This window comes from Topomyia yanbarensis, chromosome 2 (assembly GCF_030247195.1).
Source record: "Topomyia yanbarensis strain Yona2022 chromosome 2, ASM3024719v1, whole genome shotgun sequence".
In the NCBI taxonomy this organism is placed as follows: domain Eukaryota; kingdom Metazoa; phylum Arthropoda; class Insecta; order Diptera; family Culicidae; genus Topomyia; species Topomyia yanbarensis.
In genome coordinates, this window is record NC_080671.1 from 199,910,218 (window position 1) to 199,929,624 (window position 19,407).

Here is a 19,407-nt window from a genome sequence, read left to right on the forward strand (position 1 = left end):
AATAATTTTATTGAATAAACCCCCTAGAAGTTTTATTGTTTTTTTTGTTTATTGCCCCTAGAAGTAATTATGCTGAATTAACTCTTCAAAAATATAATTAGACTCTTACTGGTTATATAACAAAAACTTAAATAACTTATATCCAGTTAGTCGTAGCTGTACACTTTCCTCTACAAAATTACGCCCCTATAATCGATTCAACTATCTGAAGTGTTTCCTATACTTTTAAAATTTGCTAAATAACCAGTTTTGAAGAAAAACTAATGAAAAACACCAAAAATGACATATTTTACTAATTTTTAATGGCTCTGCCGCTCTTATAATCCAAAAATTGTGCAAATTAATTTGCCAAACTACTTTCATTTGGATCTCCAAAAAATATAAAAACTCTGATAAATCTTAGGCAATTCAGGAGTATTTCAGCAGGTATAAATTTGAAATTTCACCCAAAATTGGCCCATTTTTCAAAAAATCAAAAGTCACCACAACAAGGGAGTATTTTTACCAATTGTTTCCGTAGCAGAAAGTGGTCCTAATACCCTAACCTTTCATTTAAGAAGTGAGCCTGTCGTAAGATGAAATAACACCAAATTCACTGAGTGCATATCTCCCTTCCGATGCTTGGAAGCACTTGTAAATTGATACTTTTGGCGCTTACTTATCAATAATACATAGATAAGCACAACAATTATTGGACTGGCATGTATTGATCGAGGTTATCAATTGTTCATTCTTTCAGATATAATTCAGTGCTCTTAAGTCGCCATGCAGCGTTGGTGGTTTCTGGAAGACAATAATAGCTCTGCTAACAACGCATCTTCTGCCGTCAAAAAGACGAAACCACTAAAGCCCCCGGGCGATCGAAAGCAAAAGTTCCGCGTACTAGTCACCGACGAGTTGCTGAAGGATGAAACTATCGCTGTTACCGGTAGCTGTGAAGCGTTGGGAAACTGGGAAGCGGAACATTGTGTGCAAATGCAGCAAGAGGAAGGTAAGAAAGTACGCATATTATCGAAACTATAAGTGCTGTCAAAATTATTGTAAGTTTTATTAGTGCAAATCAGGGACCAGCAACAAAACAATGTCCAGGTCCATTTTGGATTGAAATCAATTCCGTTGAACAGTTCGAATTGGTAATTGCCAAAAATCGCAATTCATGCAGAACGTGACTCGTTCACCGAATTGGCTCGATTGGTACGAGTATTAAGGGTGCAGTATTAATGTTTCTAAGAGACCCCTAGTTTTTAATTTTCTTGTATAGAAAGGTGATTCGATTGCTCCAAACTTTGATTTCTTAAGGGATTTCATCATAGTAAAATTTAAAAACGAAACTTTTTTATAGACCTAAAATGCTCTTTAGAGTCTTAAAAACGGTATTACACAAAATGGCATCTTAAATTTTCAATTCCGCTGAAACGTGTGTCGTGAATCCCGAGTGTACTGAATACTTTCAACGCAGTTTTCTCGAAATCATTTGTTTGAGCTGGACGGAAATTTAACTCAAACAAATAATTTTTGGTCGTTCTGAAACCTTCTAGTATATTTAAAATTGCTTTCTCCGGCGACGTACGTAAGATTTTATTTTTTTTGCAAATAACACTGTTCAACACAACATCGGGGAGCAGAACGAAAAAAATGGCGAAAGTTTGGGGTCTAAGCAAACCCCTGGTGAAGAAATTTTTGAAAAAAAAAATGGAACAGAGTTTCATAGTTTAAAACCAAAGTTTTTATGAAGAACTAGGGTGGTTCTCTGGGGAAGATATCAATGAAAATGGTCATCTTAAATGTTCGCATACAGTTTACTTAAAATGCATATAACATCGAAAAAGGAATCTATGCAATGTTTTAGCTCAGTGGTTTTCAACTTTCTGAAAATTGCTTACCATCATTGCCCTGTCAAAAAAATTGATTTTCAATTGGACGAAAAGCATAATTTTCCAATTAAAAACCTGTTCCTGAGCACTTTTAGTAAGGAGCTCAATTCGCGACACACTGACACAATATATAAAGACAAATGTCCGACGGGAATGTTAGGATAACAAGCCAAAATTTATCTTGCATAACTTTTGAAATATTGACAAAATTTAATACGCAATTTATCAATATTTATAGGACGTAGTATCGCTTTCCACTCGGGACATAACAAGTAGAATGAATGAATCAGATGTTGCCACTTCTCATATATACCCATAAACATATGAATCGCTAAAGTAGAATACCTCTCAGTAGTTAGGTTACCAGTGCGGTCGGTAGCGTAAATCAGGGTTACCAAAAATACAGAATAATCTGTATTTATCCAGATTTTCCAGACCAAGAATCTGTATGTGCAGATATACTCTGTGTCTCTCTCAGCTTAACCCTCTATATTGGGCTGTGCACGCTGACGAAGTCAACTTAAAAATGACTTTTACTGTGAGCCGTGTTTACAAACATTGCTTCACAGTTTAATGGCAGGCTATTAAAGTATTATTTATGTCGACTTCGTCTGCGTGCACAGCCTAATTAAATATATCTTCACTTTTGAGAGTCGTCGCTCATTCTGAAAGGTAAAGGTTTATAATACACTCAGGTTAGCACCCAGCAAACGCCCGGCTGAAGTCTACCTCCAGAAATGTTAATTGTAATGCTCTGTGACTTTGTTAATTCTCAATTTTTTGTCGGAAAATTCGCTAGCTACATTGGTCGACTTAGTGTATATAACATTATATATCAACAAAAGTCATTAAATGAAGAAGAAAATTATTTTTTCCATTGTGCACATCGGTAAAGTTCAAGTTTCTGGATGTAAAATATCAGAACGATTTGTAGTGTTTTTTACGAAAATGTAAACAGGTCCTTGCTTGACTGATTTAAGCTACAGGAATGAATATCTTCGATAGATAATCCAGCAAAAGATTAAACGCCTCAACTGGTTCGATACAGATATCGACACAGATTTTTCGAAGAAAAGATTTTTAGGACAAAAATACAGATTAATTTTGGCAACCCAGGCGTAAATAACCTTTTTGATAGAGCATGTTTGGCGTAATAAGGAATGTCAAATGAATTGCCTTTGGCTTACTAAAGCGCTCTTTTTTAATTGCCGGAAACGGCATTGATGACAAACAATTTTTAAGCTTCGGTATCAAACAGTAGTGTGGTGAATACTCCACCCGGCTTCTCACACTATCGTTTGCGCAAGGTTCATCACTTAAGTGTGGTGACGACCACACCCGGTTTCTCACACTTGAGTGCTTTCACTGGATAATTCCACTTCGTTTCTGCTTTCAATAATTCACCCCCTGTAATAGTCTAATTCACCCCTGTGGGTAAATTCACCCGCGGTTTAAAACAACTATTTTAGCTCAATCGGACATCATTAAGGGGGTGCAGCGTCTGAATATTGATTTCATAATACTCGAAAAGATCCAGGAATAGATACATGAAATGTTGAAAACCGAAAAAGAAATTTCGTCCGGATATGTCTAAAAATAGCATGAAACCACTGCATCTAGTGTCAAAACAAACGAAAACCGCTAAAAACAAATCCCACAATTTTTAGTACCAAATTTAAAAAAAACCTAGCGGTGAGATGAGACATTTCTTACACATATCACTGTTGGGTCATTTATTAGTTTGCAGAACTCATGCGAAGTAGTCAGACAACAATTTCTAGTCGTGCACGAAAACCTGGAATACACTGAATAAATTATAGAAAATCTATAAAAAGAACGAAATAAAATAAAAATAAAGCGAAAAATGAAAAATATGAGAAAGGCAAAAGGTTTTCAAAATCATAAAATGAATAGAATGATTAATATAAATCAAATTTTATAAAATATATAAATCAAATTACATTAGCTCATTAAATGGAAAATTTGGCCAAAAACAATTTATAAATAGTTATAAAATTACCAGAATTAATTAAATTAAATCAAGTGAATCAAATCAATCAAATGAATCAAATGAATCAAACGAATCAAATGAATGGAATGAATGAAATGAATAAAATATAAATCCAATGAATAAATAAAACGAACGAATCAAATAAACCAAACGAATAAAATTGATAAAATGGATAAAAAAAGAAAATGAGCAGAATAAAATACATTGATCAAAATGAAAAATAAACGATGTTAAAAAGCTATAAAGTAATAGAAAAAATAAATTGTCCAATAAATAATTTGGATGAAATAAATGAAACTAAAAAAAATCAAGAAACTAAATAACATGTATGAACTGGAAAAAATGAATAGAATAAAAAAGTGAATGAAATAATTTAAATGACTGATCTGAGTAAGTCCAAAAACTGAAACGAATAACATAGATAAAATGAACCCAAATGAACAAAATGAATAAAAAGAATGCTGAATGTAATAAATAATTAAAAATCGATGATTATATATTTAAAATTAGTCAAATATTCAACATTAATAAAATAAGACGTTTCATGAATTTTAACCATGAAATGAAGAAAGTGAAAAAAATTACCATTCAGAATGAAATTAAAAATAATAAAGTAAATGAATAAACCGGATTGAGCGAAATTGAGAAAGTTATGAAATGTTTTCTAAAATCTCATCATCTGAAAATAGCTAATTAATGTACAGTAGACTTTCTAGGGCTTCCACTTTTTGTTTTCATCTTTTAGTTTTAGTTCTTCTTTACTTGACGGCGTCGTTTAAGACTATTTGGTGTTTCTACTTTGTTGATGGACCTTAATTAGTTATCAGGAACCTGGAACGTTCAATTTGTTTTGGAATTCTATGTTGTCTGTTTGTTCACATATTTCCGAAAAAAAGATTTTTGTGCAGACTAGAATTTTCTGGTCTAGTATTTGAACGCGCAATTGAATATAGCAAGGTGAGACAAGGTCACATATGCTTTCAAGCCCCTTAAACAGAGAGCGACAGAGGGAGAATGCGATTCGTGAATGAGACAGGTAGATATTTCTACGTTTTCATTTGCATAGAAGTAAATAATGTGAAGTGTCTAGGCTATGTCGATAGAATAAAAGCCGTGCATTCAGTTGATTATAATGCACTTTCTTTCCAGTCATCCTTATAGGTTGCATATTGTTTAGTTCGGAATTCTGGTTCAGAAAATATGGATAAACATTTCCTGTTCAATCCAATACTGTGAAAAAGAAATCGTTCAAATTATCAGAATGGCGAAAATGTAGTCAGATAAACTATCTGTCCAATGCATAAACTCTGATTGCATGCCTCGCTAATTTACTTGTACAATACAGAAAACTCTAACGAAACGTGTGCTGAACTATCCAATGCCTCTCTACTAATTGTGACTGCCATTGAAACATCAATTGAAGTGTACTCAGTATAGAGCAGATATGGACGACGATAATTTAGAAAACACATTGTACTTGCATTGCTCATCGAGAGCGAAGACTTTGGGAAACTTCTTTTCCCGGATATAATTCGAGGATATTTTTGGACTTTGATCCGCTATTTTTCATGAAAGTTCATACCAATACAACAATTGTGCATTTTCAATAATATCGTCAGAATTTCTGGACCACTGTGCAATGTGCCTGATGAAAATCGTACCGACTGAAACTGACATTTTTCAAAATATACTTGGGTAAAGAGTTTATTTTGGCCCCATTAAGGGTAATTAATTACTCGGTCTATAATCGGTGGAATGCGTATAAATTAGTATCCACATATTTGCTTCATTCTTAAGAACCAATATTAGATAACAATTTGGCGAAAAATGGTGAAATGCTCGTGTATGAGCGCAACGAACATTCGAATCGAGTGCCTCAATTATCGCTTCACCATTTGAGACAAAGCGTAGAACAAAGATGGCAGATGCCGTTCTAACCAACAGCTTCAAATGGGTAAGGTGATAATAGAAATAGGGCAAAATAGGCTCATTACAGTCATTGCAAATAAAAATAACGATTTTATAAGAGAAAGAATTTCTGGAATTGGTTGCCAAACGGCTGAAATATGATTGTTCCAAAAAAAAATATCACTTTGTGCCTTTCTCATATGAAGAAAGGCTATGCAATCACTCTTAAATGGATATATGTATTAAAATGAGGGCAACATTACGTGGATATGTGGGTCTAGATGACTAATGACCAATCAAAGTAGCTTTAACCACATTGGTCACTTATGACGGTTCTTGATGCCCCCGGGGAACTTGCCAAGTTCCTATACTAATATCCTATTTCCCAGCGAATTCTGGATCGATTTTTACAAACTTGATTTCAAATGAAAGATGTAGTAATCCCATTAACTGCTGTTGAATTTTTGGTTCCGAAGTTACAGGTTGGTTATCGAGGTCACACTGAAATTTCCCATATGAACCGTTACAATCGTAATACCTCAGATGCTAAAAATGTATTGGAATGGTCACCAAATTACATCGATTCGCAGGTCTAGACTGATTGCCAATCAAACATTCTTTGAATAAATTGTCCTCTTTCGACAATTCTGGAAGTTCCGGTTTCCGGGCATATTCCTCAGTTAAGGGGGAGGTAAGGGATTCAGCGTAAACAACACTTATTTTGTGAATTTGTAGTATAATATTTAGTTAGCTTAATCAGCACGAGTTCAATGTTATCTTCGTGTGATCATATTTTGAAACGCTGAGGGGATGGGTTTGGTAGTGCAGAGGATGAGAGCTAGTAGAATGAGAGTCGAGGATACATCAGAAATCCTTTAAGGGAGGTGTAAGGGTAAGGGAGAGCGTAACACTCAACTGCATTTTATATTTTCCATTTGAGACTTGGTTGGTATTTTGTTTTGAATTGTGTATGCCATGGAACATGAAGGGAAGTTCTCTCAGTTCACTATCCTACAGCTGCCAATGATTCTATGAAGCATACATTCATCTAAATTACTCAATTTCTTTTGGTTGAATCCGAAGAGAAAATTTAATTGAGCTACCAAACTAACTCTACTAGTTTGCAACATTAGCTAACTAATGTAGCAAGTTAAATCCGCATACAAAATCTTTGCGTATTTTTGCGAGCCTGTAATTCCGCGAATCGTGAAATTTACCTCATGAAATGTAACTTGTATGAATTCAAATTTATTTCTCTTGGGAATGGAGGAACATTAAATTTTCTCTAATCAATAGGTCAAAAAAATAAAACTTAATGCTACGTCGCACAATATCTGACTCTACCCTTCATGGCCTCTTAATGTATCATTTCAATAACATTCTGTATTTTTTCCATGCAAATATGTTTTGAGTCACTGTGCCTTGGTATTCCGACTGTTATCTATGTGAGCTTAAAATTACTTTTTTCTGTTATATTCAAGGTATTGTTGCAGAATAACATTATTAGCTGTTGAAAAATTTATACTTCACTGCGATTCTTTAGTGGACAATTGATTGAATTTAATGGTTGGTAAGGGGAATTTAAATTCGCTAGATTTTGTCTAGCCGATTTACTTTTTTCAAAATAGTTTGCTATGCACTGTGTCAAATAAGGGACTTTCTTTGATGTTCCAATAAATTGTAAGTGCCTACATAAAGACCGCTTTATAAAAAGAAATTGCTGTATTTCACTGCTTACATAAGTCATATTGGATATTTGGACGGTTTGACTGGTTTTTCATTAAGGTAGACCCGATTTTTCCTTACTACGAGCGTCTAATAATTTTAATAACAGAAAAAAAACATTGGAAAAAGTTATGATGAAAAACACATTTCTTTCTTGGAAAACAACCTCGGAACCATTACATTTTAGAAAGTGTGATTCACTAGCAAAATTTCTCGTAGCGTTTTTTGAAGACTTATCAGGACGTGTAGACGAGTAATAATATTTCGATCTTACTTTCAGCTGAATGAATCACAATTCTTCGTACGATAGTATGTGCAAGATTCTCTAACACATTTGTTTAATTCATCATAACTTCTTCTATCCAATCAAGATACTGAATGACATTAGTGTAAATACCGGGACTATTTTTTGTTCCACATTCAAGAGCACCAAAGCTGACGACTCCAATTTGGTAATTAACGAGCCCATCTTGTAATGTCAGAGGGCCACCGGAGTCACCACGACACGAATCTTGGCCGGATTCACCTCCAGCACATATCTGTTCCTCAGAAAGCGTTATGTTGAGAGAGGAAAATGCTCTATCACAAACACTGTTGTCTTGACCAGCAATAACCACATGGCGTTGCACCCCGACAATATTTCCTAGGGGAATAAATTTATCGTTTTAATTTTGATTGTGGAGCAAGGCGTATGATACGAATGTACCTTTATCGGTTTGACCCCAGCCAGTAACTGTGAAATTTTGCTGGCTAATTGGCATCTCTCTAACTTCCTCACTATATGGAAGGCAAATGGGTATAACATAGTCGGTGAATTGAACTTCCTTTTCCGTTTTGAGTAACGCTATATCATGTCTCATATTGGCAGAAGTAGTTTGATATAATGGATGAACGATCGCTCGCTCTATACTGTATTCTTGCCTGCAGATCTTCATATCATTGAGAACGGTACATCGAGATATTTTGAGAATATTCCATTCGCTAAACCGCACTTGATGTCTGCGAAGAAAAATAATCACTAGTTGTTTTCTGATCGATAGTAAATTTTTGTATACGCACATCCGCCAACTACTCGGAACATCATTAATGCAATGAGCTGCCGTCAATGCCCACCTAGAATTCAGTAGACTGCAACCACATTTCACAGACAATCGCTTTTTGCTGATCCTATAAACAATGACTCCAGCCCAGGGAATCTCCCCAAGCACTGCTTCATTACCTCCAAAAATTCTATTTGCGATTTTGGACACACCACATTCCGGTACGTTGTGAATTTCCGGACAACATATCTGGGAAAATTAAAATTTGATCATCTTTATAGATTAAACCATTTGTCGACAATGCATACTAGTGGTTTAGCAACGAGATCCGCAGAAACTTTTCCACACATATTATGATCTAGATAGTACCACTCTTCATGGGTAGGGTTTGGACTGTGTAGAATATTTTTCACAAACTCACAGTCTTTTACGAGTTTGCACCGGCCAATTCGACGAGACGACGTTGTGCATGTTTCGTTTTCTGTTGATCGAACTTGATCTGATTGTAGCTTCAAAATGATTATAAAAAACCACCACTTCATCATTTTGTGCAATAGTTACGATCGTGTGTGCTTTATAGAATCTCTCGTAGCGTACTGGTTGTTGGTTATTCTATTTGTGCCTGTGATTGGTGCGCCAAATGGAGAGATAATGAGGCTTAATGATTAAAAAGAAAAAAGCATAATAATGAAATGACGATTGGTCGTGCGAATGGTTCCATAGAATGATGAGTAATTATGCCAAATGGAAGTGAAAATTTCATGGGATTCACTCTTTCGTGTGTTGCAGCTGTTTGTTTTAGACTTCCTAAAAAGCATGCTATATTTTTACCTTTTTCGCATATCAGTTCTTTGTCTTATTTGCATTATTGGAACTTCCTGACCACGTCAACACGCCATTACGTCTGTGTTTCGTTGATTTCCATTTCATTGGAATATAAAACAGGAAATGGCAATTTTTCAGAAAAAAAAGGAATTGTAATGGTTTCTAGACGCAAATTCCATTGGGTTGTCAGCAACAAAGATAGATTCTCTGTTCTTATACTCGTCAGCTAATAACTATAGCGCATTAGCTCTTTGTGTAATAAGCACTAGATTTCGATATGCGCAGGATAATTAGGGGAAATTTTTATAACGGCATCGTAAACAAAAGGAGGCTTTCATTGCTACTTACTCCGTATCGAAAACTTACTCCAGATTTATTTTCTTTGCTCAGCTGGAGAGAAAGGGCAGCTCAAGCACCTCACGAGAGCAGAAATAACGTATCCAAACGAATCGCAGAGAACGTGAGAGATTTTGAAGGTTGAACGCCTGCCAGAAAGGGCATGGCTTGTAAGAGTTTCTAGATTTATGGAACAAAGTCAGACTCTGAGTTCAAACACAAAACTGATTTTTTTTTTGAAAAATGGAGGATAGGAAATGTCAGAGATATAACCGAAGTGAAGTAGAATACATTTAGACTGTTAATTCGAATGCTGCAATTTCACTATCTTCTGCACGGTTGTATCAAAATCTGCTACTTCGGTGTCTCTGATGGGAATTCCAATATAATGGTATGTACAGATGCATTGAAATGAAAAATATTCAAGCGCCTATTCCTTTCTTCAAGGTTATAGAATAAATCTAGTATAAGTTCTAGTCATATGTTTTGCTTACAATTACAGACAAAGCCAGCGTCACATTTTTAGCCCACGCGGGTAGTAAGCTAAACATAACGTAAGGGTTTATTACTGGGAATATGTCGCATGTGCCCAATAGGGGAAGCATCCCGGGGCAAAAAGCACCTCTTGGTTTTATCAAAAATTGCAGAAAATTTCTGGAAAACAGTAATAGTAGTCGGAAGTCCGCCATAGCAAACATACACTGCCAAAGTTTTAAAACCGTATTTCAATTGCATCCCGAGATATAAACAGAAAACAATAATGTGCTCTTCGCGTGTAACTTAACTATTGTGGTTCGGTTCGTGCAGTAAGGATTTTCAGCTCACATAAATGGCCTGCGTTAAGCCAAACCGAACTGAGCGCCATAATTTTTTTCTGATGTTTTTCATGCCAAAATTCATTTTTGAATAACTTATAATTAACATAGAAATTTGATGAACACTTATATCCTTTCATTTGCTATTTGAGTTACCAGAAATAAATAAATGTGGGTGTTTCTAGAACTACATCAGATGCAATAGCGTTTTTAGAGAATATATCTCAAAATTGCGCTTGGTCCTCTTTGGCTTAACACAGGCCAAATGATGTTTCACCATTATATCAGTATATTCCTGTGCTATTGTTACCATTGTTCGACATTCTGTCGTACTAAATGATAAAAATTTACTAAATTTAAGACCCCTAGAGAAAGTAAAATTACGTTAACGTTAATAATATTTGCTTGCCTATGTTTTTTAATGCAATACATGCACGAGTTTGCTCCAAAATTACTGTTCTTGAAAGAAAACTATATTAATAGATGTTTTATACATTGACATAAACTCGAAAATGACATTTCTTTCCAGAATTTTTCACATTTCGGACCCTTTCACAATAATTTAGATAAAACATTACAAAGAAAACTTTTCAAACACGTAACATGCATAATACCGAACCAGACAAACTAATTGAATCAATAAAGACTATTACAATCGGATATTTAAATCCAATTTGAAGGTGTCCACCGGTTTCTCTTGGCTATCGTTGAAATATGAAACATTTTTTTTTCATGTGACCCGTGAAATTTATTGTTGTTGTTGTATGGGAAAAGCCCATTCAAGGTTTACTTCAGAAGCAGACCTCGAATGCGCGTAAAAATCCATAATCTTTTCGTACGTTTTTTTTAATAATTAAAACATTACAGATTAACAAAATTACATACAAGTTATACAGCATTACAATAACATTACAGAAATACTTTAACATAATCGTATAAGCTAAGTCTATCTCCTAAGTCTATTCTTGAAAACATCACTAGATACATAAAAATCGAAATGGTCATACACAGTATTGAAAACATTACACATCGCCCTTATGGGTTCGTTCTGACTGTACTCGGTGCGCTGAAAGTCGAGTCTTAAAAAGTTACGTGATCTAAGGTTTCTGGGGGGTACGTTGATGTTGATTTGTGAGAGAATATCTGGGGCATCCATTTGGCCAGTCAATATTTACCCAATAAATACTGCTCTGAATGTTGCCAGAGTTTCCATATCGTGCAGACAACAGCGATCGATGTGTGGTGGTAGCTCTGTTGGGTTACGCCACGGTAAAGTTCTAAGAGCAAAGCGGAAGAATCTTGCTTGTACTGCTTCAATTATGTTAGTCCAAATGCTCGTATAAGGACACGAAATGGCTGCGGAAGCTTCCAGGACAGACGTGAGAGTAATGGTTTCTGAATGTCACTTGCGAGTCCAGGAGTACATCAAGGTCTCTGATAACTGAAACTCTCTCTAGCAATTGGCCGGCGATGTTGTAGCTCCAGAGAATTGGATTTTTCTACACGTGAAAGATATTATAGAGCATTTGGACACACTGAGAGCCAACAAGTTTCGATTACACCAATTACAGAAAGCATCCAGATGTCGCTGAAGTTCGATACAGTCCTCTATTGACCGCACAATGAGAAAGAGTTTGAGATCATCAGCGTATATAAGCTTGCGCCCTGGGGTATAACATAGCAAATGTCATTGAAGAATAAAGAAAAAAGATTGCTCCCTTGAGGTATACCCGACAAGTTGATGAAGCTATATGACACGTTACTTCCTAATTTCACAGACAGAGAACGATCTACGAGATATGATTTAAGCCACCTTGTGAAATTTGATGGAGCACCCAGCCCAGTTTTCGGTAATATTTTTAAAACTGTGGATTCTGTTTAATTTTAAAGAATTAGAGATGCACTAAACTTAATAGACAATCCAAGCAATATAATTGTTGCATAAAACCAAACAAATGCAGAGAAACCTGGCAGTGCAGGATGCAAATACATTAACAGGGTCGAAATACGTAGCGGTCCAAATTAGGCTGGTTACCCAAAATCCCTTTTTGTCAGATTTATATCTTTGCTCCATCGGGGAACCGAAGCGCATATTTTTATCTATGGTAAATGGTCGACCAACACATTATTCTACAATTCACACACTGATTAGGTAAAAACAGTAGTCTCACCCAAAGTAAGATATTTGATGAAAGATAATACCCAGCCGATCCATAAACGAGATAATGCACATGATTTAATTGATTTTTGCTGTCAACAAAAAATTTGTTATTTGGTAATTCGTTTGGCATACAATTTTTTTAAAATATCGCTCCGAAACAACATGTGCCTCTAGCATACGCAAACGACAACTGAGAACCGCCAAATTTTATGAGTTATAACAGAGCAACATGACATCCATGAAAAGAAAATAGGGTAATAAGCATATTTTCGCCATGTTTCTATTATCACTATCGATATGAAGCCATTGGACGTTGTAAAATAGTAAGGCAACAGTTGGGGCACTCTATTCGTGTTTTCGTCGCGCTCAAACACGAGCAGTACACAATTTTCATGGCATTTGTGCTATTGTATTTATTTGTTCTTATCAACGAAGCAAAGTTGTTGATGCCAAATTATGCGCATTCCATCAATTATAGGCAGTGTAATTAATGAAATTCCTAATGTGGTGAAAATAGTCTGGCACTTTGCCCTATACGCTTTTCATAATAATACCATAGCTGAGAAACTGCTGAAGGTCATTTTTTTCTTCATCATTATTAAATCAATTCAACGAAAATTGTTTGTTGGTCAAGGAATAGAGAGATATTGCTAAATACTCGGATATGATCGAACTCTCCATATTTCGTTTTACCATTTGAGATGGACAGAAATAGCCCAAGCTAATTCAAATGGATTGAATAAAGATAGATGATGAAATGAATACGATTATCTAACTTAGAATGCTTTTTATTAGATGCGAAGCTAAGTTATCCCGTCAGCTGCATTTACGCACTCGGCATACGGTATCTAGTCCATTTTGAAAAGCTTTTCATTTTGGCATTACAAAATACTTGAGCCTGAGCTTGAGCTTGTGCGATCACCCCTGGCTTATAATCCGTTATCGATCTGGACTAGGTGAAGTTGCATAGGCCCGAACGTAGATCACAGAAGAAAAAGGAAGGAATGTAAGTCTGATACTTGCTTTGCTAGAGGCCGTATATACTACTGCGCACTCCACAAGTATCACGGGAGGAGGAATTTGTTAGTAATTTGTTAGAAAGGTGACTCCACTATTTAGACTAGATATCGATCCATTAAGTCATGGGCACCGGGGACCAACGGCTGTACTTCCCTTCCAAAGGAAGACGTGACCACAGATTTTTTCATCTCAGAAAAATCACAACGACCTCGACTGGGATTGAACCCAGACCAACTGGAATGAGTGGCGGTCACGCTTACCACTCAACTACCGCACAACGATCACCTTCCGTACAAAAGTTGGACAAAACCTCAAAAGTGGCCCGAATTTGATGAAAACTTCACGTTAGGATAATTTTGTGGCGCTGAATTCATATTTGATGTTATTTTTTTGCCTCAAAATTTTGGTACTTAGGGTGGTTCGAAAATTCAACATTTACGAATATAAGGGGCACTATATCTGACAATTCATTTTCAAAAAAAAATGTAGTTAATTTTCATTTTCAAAAAAAATGTAGCAGAATACACATTTTTTCAATTGTTGATAATGCTGTGAAATATTTATAAATTACATTATGAGCTCTGGGTAATCAACCACTACCATGCGTCTTCTTTAGACATATCATGAAAAATCACCTTTTTTCATACCTCGGGACAGAAAGGGAGAAAACAAGACATTCATTTTCGGAGAGTACACCAATTTTAAAGTCTCATTAACTACAAGCGATCTTTTCGAACTGTTTCAAAATAAAGTTCAGCCACTTTGAACATAATTTTAATTTAATACGCGATTTATTTTTTGTTCTTTATGTCTGAGCGAGAAGAAAGGCTTGCATCGACTAAACAGAATGGCAAGTATAAGTCCAGCAAATAAACTTTCAAATGAAACCAGTCCGACCCTAATCAGAATCTGAACTAAAAAGTTATAGTCATTTGAATAACATAAGTTGGTATGCAGGTTTTTCCAGAATTGATAATCTTTTCAACTTTGAAGTAAAAAATCTTACATTTCGTTCCCAAGACGTAATGTTTTGAGAAGACTATATTCAACCTGTTTACAAACAGAAAAAAAGTTATATCATGAGAAAATCCAAAATAAAATTTTGAGGTTTTGTCCGTACAGGCGACACTGGGCTCCGGTGCTATCGTCATTTTGGCGATTGCAATACTGGCCAGAAACCAGATTGTTTTGCTATTTTATATATGAATTCTCAATAGATTTATGGAATATATCGGAAAGCACAATGTATAATTTTCTTTCGGATCAAAACCTCAATTTACCTAGGGTGAGCATACGTCCTGGATTTTCACTGACTGTCCTGGTGTCCTGCGAAGTTGATAAAAACGATTGGTTTGTCCTGGTTTTTCTCCTGCGCGCCTAATAGATTTTTATTTATTGAGTCTTCGCTTTAGTCACTCTGCTCCAGATCGCAGTTACGACCGATCGCAACTATACTCACCTAAATCCGAGTACGACAACAAAACTTAATTAACTCGAATCTCCCAATTTTACGATCCAATGTCTTTTTTCTCAATAGTGCCTCGTTATTTCTCTTTTCAACTTCCTTTTCTTACATGGAATTTAAAAGAGAAAGAGGCGTTATGTATGTAGTCCGTCTGTAATGAAATTTGGCATCCGAATTAATCGATCCGATTCCAGTTGTGAGCCAAACTCTGGCCGCTATCAATGTCGATGAAACGATGATTACCATAGTTTCTTCTCGGCTTAAACCGTCTTTCAATCCGGGACCCGCAATGAGTGTACATCTGGAAAGACATAAGGACGTTTTGGTGATTCTGCTTCTTCTTGTATTTTTTTGCTAGTTGCATTTTTTCGTCGTACAGGAAGTTCATTCCATAAAAAGAAAAAAGGCGAAACATCTCTAACTATCGTGGAATAATTTCATTGAACGCTCTCTCGAGCTGGTGATAATGGGTCAATGCCAGTACCTAATCCGTCTACTTTTTTATCTCGATCCGATCGGAAGCTAGAATGACTCTGCTTGATAACAGTACAGTAAATGAAACGAACGTTTCTACCTATAGTCTGTTGTCTACATGTACCGCGCTAGTCCTCCCAAGCCAATAAAGCATCGTTACTTTCATCGGTGCGATATCGATCCATTATTTCAAGATGTATGAAACTCAGCAACATTTGAACAATCTTCAGTACAATATAATGGGCGACTGCTTTAAACACTGCCCAATACGCCCTAGCGTTCGCGAAGTGGAAGAGTTATTATTAAAGGTGAAAAATGCAGCTTTGACTTGTAGAAGTAATGCTGTAACATTTAAAACATGGTAAAAGGTGCATGTGGCAGTTTCCGGAAGCAGCTAACAACAATTATCGAAAAGGAAGGCGAATTTTTAATGAAATAATTTACAATTCTTATTAGTTATGAAAAAAATAAACACTTTCTTTGCAAATATGCCCGAATTGCGAAGAGCTTACCTCAGCGGAAGGTGTAATGCTGCACTCGAATCCGATCATTTGGACGTAGCCTAAAAAACTTTTCCTTTCTATTTTCACGAATTGCTCAAATTTGGCTGAATGATATTTCTGTTTTTGGTTATTTCACTCTTGGTTTCGGTCCAATAAGCAAGTCGTCATATGTTCGGATTGTAACCAGGACGGCTTTCGCTTGACACATCTCACAAATGAAAGCAGGGTAGTTATTTCAACCAACGATTTTAATAGAACTGAGTTGGGTTCAGTTGAAAGGCCGCCAATCTAGGTTCGAAACTGGATTCAAACAACCCATTTGATACCCCACCAGGCGTTTTACATGAGCACAATTAGTATATGGTCAAGTCGGCTGCTATATGCTGATGATTTAACTTCAGAACATTAAACCCACCTTATTAATAATAACAGTTGAGGCGATATTAAACAATATCGTATGTTTCGACTTGTAGCGATTTGTATTTGCCATAGCTGCGTTAAATATGATGAAAGTGATTATTAAGCATAACATTTTCATCAGTAGTACATGGTTTATTTTTGTCTTTTACTACCTTCATTCTTCACTCAATCGCTTTCTTCGCTAGCCTCGCAATGGTTCTCGTTCAGTTTCTTCTATCCAATCCACGTATCTCGCCACATTGGTGTAGATTCCAGGAAAATTTTCCGAGCCACAAAATCTAGAGCCAAAACTAACTACACCGAACTGATACCACACGCCATCCACCAACCTCATCAATGGTCCACCAGAATCTCCTTTGCATGAGTCCTTGCCCTTTTCACCACCCACGCAGATGTGAGTTTCAGCTAGTTTGATATTGGCTATAGCAAAAGCTTCATCGCAGATTTCGTTACTTCTTCCGAGTAAATCAACGTGTAATTGGACGGCGCTTCTATATGCTACAAACAAGTTAATAATAATAGTTTAACAATGTGATCGTCCCAGGTCGACCAGCATTCAATTTACCTGTTTCAGTCTGACCCCAACCAGACACTGTGAAATCATTCTGGTCTATAGGCAATTGTCTTACTGTTGGATCCAGTGGCAAACAAATAGGTCGTACATACTTGTCAAATATCACTTCTTCTGCTAGCTTCAGGATGGTAATGTCGTGTAGTTTGTTTCTCACTTTCAAATCGTAATCGGGATGAACGATTATTTTGTCAACTTCGAAATCCTGTCGACATATTTCTTCATCGTTCACGGTGGTACAATTCTCCTTACTGATGGTGTTCCACTCGCTGAATCGAACTCTGTGCCTGAAATCATCAGAACAGTTTACACACCTGTCCTAGAAGAACGTTATACTATGAAATAATTACAATTTCCATTTTTGGGGCACGTCCATAATGCAGTGAGCAGCTGTTAACACATATCGCGAGTTAAGCAATGAGCCTCCACATTTTGGTACGAATCTATTCCCTCCCAAGTCGTATATGAGCAGCGCAACCCACGGATGTTCTCCGAGCTCTGTAACTTCCCCTCCAGTAATTCGGTTGGCAAAGTCAAGAGCTCCGCATTGATCCGGATTGAGCATGCTGGGACAGCATACCTGCAATATTTGTGACATTTTATTTTTGTAGAGGACATGTGATGTTGGATATAGACTTACCAATGGTATTGGTCGAGATTCTGACAATATTCCACATTTACTCATCACCAAATACTGCGAATCCCGATAAGTAGCGTCTGGTTTTTGAATAATCTTCCGAGCGTAGGTGCAATTTCGCACAGGAACACACTTTCCCGGTGCATTGCAGGGTGTAGTGCAGGACTCGTTGACTTCCAAACCCGCAGAGAAGGATATATAAATAATGAGTAATACTAGAAACTTCATTTTCCTCGTCAAGTCACCGTTTTGAATGAAGCTTCAAATGAACCGGTATCAACTGATGCTGACGCTAAGCGATTTTGCTCAAGTTGAAAGATCATTGCGCGAGCAGAGCAAAAACTGATTAAAACTGAAAAGTCCCGATGATTCGAGCTATCCCCCTTACACGTTCTGAACTGTGCCGTTACATTAAAACTGCCGTATTGCAGGTAACAGCACGTGTATCAATCACAGACGTAATGTAAAAATATAAAAATCAAATTTGCAGATTTATCAAAGATAATTTTGAGCTTTATTAACCAACACGCATTGGACCTACATGGGTTGATATGCATATTTCGCCTGATTGCAGTCCTTGTCGTCGTTACGGTTCGTGTTTTGTGCTCATTAGATGACTATGAGACTGCACAGCAATTCTGGGAATTTCCGTCGACTGTGATGATCTTTCCTTTCGATAATTCAATTTGCTGGACGCAGTCAAAATATTTCATTTCTGGTCCCGCATCATAACTTGAAATTATGCTGTGTGGTTGTTATAAAATTGTTCGCTATAATTCAATATATTTTCAGGTTTGCACGAATTTTATTAAATACTGATTCCACCAAACATGCAGTCATAAATTATTCTGGTATGTTGGACAAAATAGGAAAATTGATGGTTAGTTGAACAAGCTGCACAATTGTATTACTTTCTCACCTAATTATTAGTCATTCAGATATTAAAATTACCTTCTAAGTTTCAAGTTAAACATATTTTGAACACGCTTAGTAATAATACTTTTAACAGATCACATTTTTAAACATTCTAGGCAAAACCGAACAAATGAAATAAGTTTGTTACGTGTGGGTAAAACGAACATGTGGGAGCAAATGAACTCTTTCTGTGGTTCCCTTTTGAATCCTAGCGGTGAAAGATCACTGTCTCAGTATTCGATTATTCTTACTAAAAGTTTAAAACTGGCTTAAGCGCTAAGCGAGGGTGAAGAAATCGGCCCTGAAACATATTAACAGTAACGCCGCGCAGTGGGGAGATATAAAAATGGCCGGACATTGATATTTGCGACTATTAATTATGGTACTTCGATGTTTTCGGAAAGGGATCTTTATTTTTTGATTACAGTGTAAAGTGCCTATTTGCACCATACTAAGGAGGATGCCTCACTAATCCATTAATTACTCGGCCTATAATACGGTGCTACAAAATAAAAAACTTTTAAAGTGGTCTGTTAAAGGCTGTAGATCTCGTTAAATACAACACAAAACCACGTTTGATCAATTTGAATAGAAAAAGTTATCTTGAATAGGGTGAACGTATAAATATGGACCACACTGTAATACAAAAAGTTAAGCGAATTAATTTTACGTTTTTCTAAGTATCCCTGTAGAATTATACATATCGA

General features: G+C 36.2%; 2 protein-coding genes across 9 annotated transcripts in view; one reads left to right on the forward strand and one right to left on the reverse strand.

Moving 5' to 3' along the window:
- Window positions 1-19,407, forward strand: part of LOC131682651 (glycerophosphocholine phosphodiesterase GPCPD1) — a 105,040-nt gene that overhangs the window by 29,253 nt on the left and 56,380 nt on the right. For 3 of the 4 annotated variants that reach the window (XR_009304116.1, XR_009304117.1, XM_058964306.1), the window contains exon 2: window positions 740-991. Coding sequence is in view for 2 of the 4 variants with exons in the window: in XM_058964306.1 (XP_058820289.1) it covers window positions 766-991 (226 nt within the window). In the remaining 2 variants the exon portion in view is untranslated. Of the gene's footprint in view, window positions 1-739; window positions 992-19,407 lie in introns of those variants that run through there. The other variant, XM_058964307.1, reaches the window with a different exon arrangement.
- LOC131682655 (CLIP domain-containing serine protease B15-like) lies at window positions 7,487-18,202 on the reverse strand. 5 transcript variants are annotated; one of them, XR_009304118.1, is made up of 7 exons: window positions 17,789-18,202; window positions 17,499-17,728; window positions 17,143-17,435; window positions 16,573-17,075; window positions 15,175-15,481; window positions 14,996-15,092; window positions 8,686-8,807 (listed from the first exon to the last, which is right to left on the reverse strand). XR_009304118.1 is itself a non-coding variant. In XM_058964311.1 (5 exons), the coding sequence occupies exons 1-4, from the start codon at window positions 18,011-18,013 to the stop codon at window positions 16,759-16,761; spliced, it is 1,065 nt and encodes a 354-aa protein (XP_058820294.1). In that variant the 5' UTR covers window positions 18,014-18,202; the 3' UTR covers window positions 15,924-16,649; window positions 16,730-16,758. The 5 variants fall into 5 exon arrangements, 3 of the variants coding, with proteins under 3 accessions (XP_058820295.1, XP_058820294.1, XP_058820292.1); XM_058964311.1 differs by lacking the exons at window positions 8,686-8,807; window positions 14,996-15,092; window positions 15,175-15,481 and having other exon boundaries at window positions 15,924-16,649; window positions 16,730-17,075; XR_009304119.1 differs by lacking the exons at window positions 8,686-8,807; window positions 14,996-15,092; window positions 15,175-15,481 and adding an exon at window positions 15,937-15,996 and having other exon boundaries at window positions 16,167-17,075.

Bases quoted from the DNA above. Each gene is read 5' to 3' on its own strand.
- LOC131682655 (XM_058964312.1), bottom strand. From the start codon at position 9,103: ATGATGAAGTGGTGGTTTTTTATAATCATTTTGAAGCTACAATCAGAT. The intron at 8,808-8,866 runs GTATGCATTGTC...TAATTTTCCCAG, and splicing joins ATCTCGTTGCTAAACCACTA to ATATGTTGTCCGGAAATTCA. The intron at 8,518-8,577 runs GTGCGTATACAA...TTTTCTTCGCAG, and splicing joins GTTCCGAGTAGTTGGCGGAT to ACATCAAGTGCGGTTTAGCG.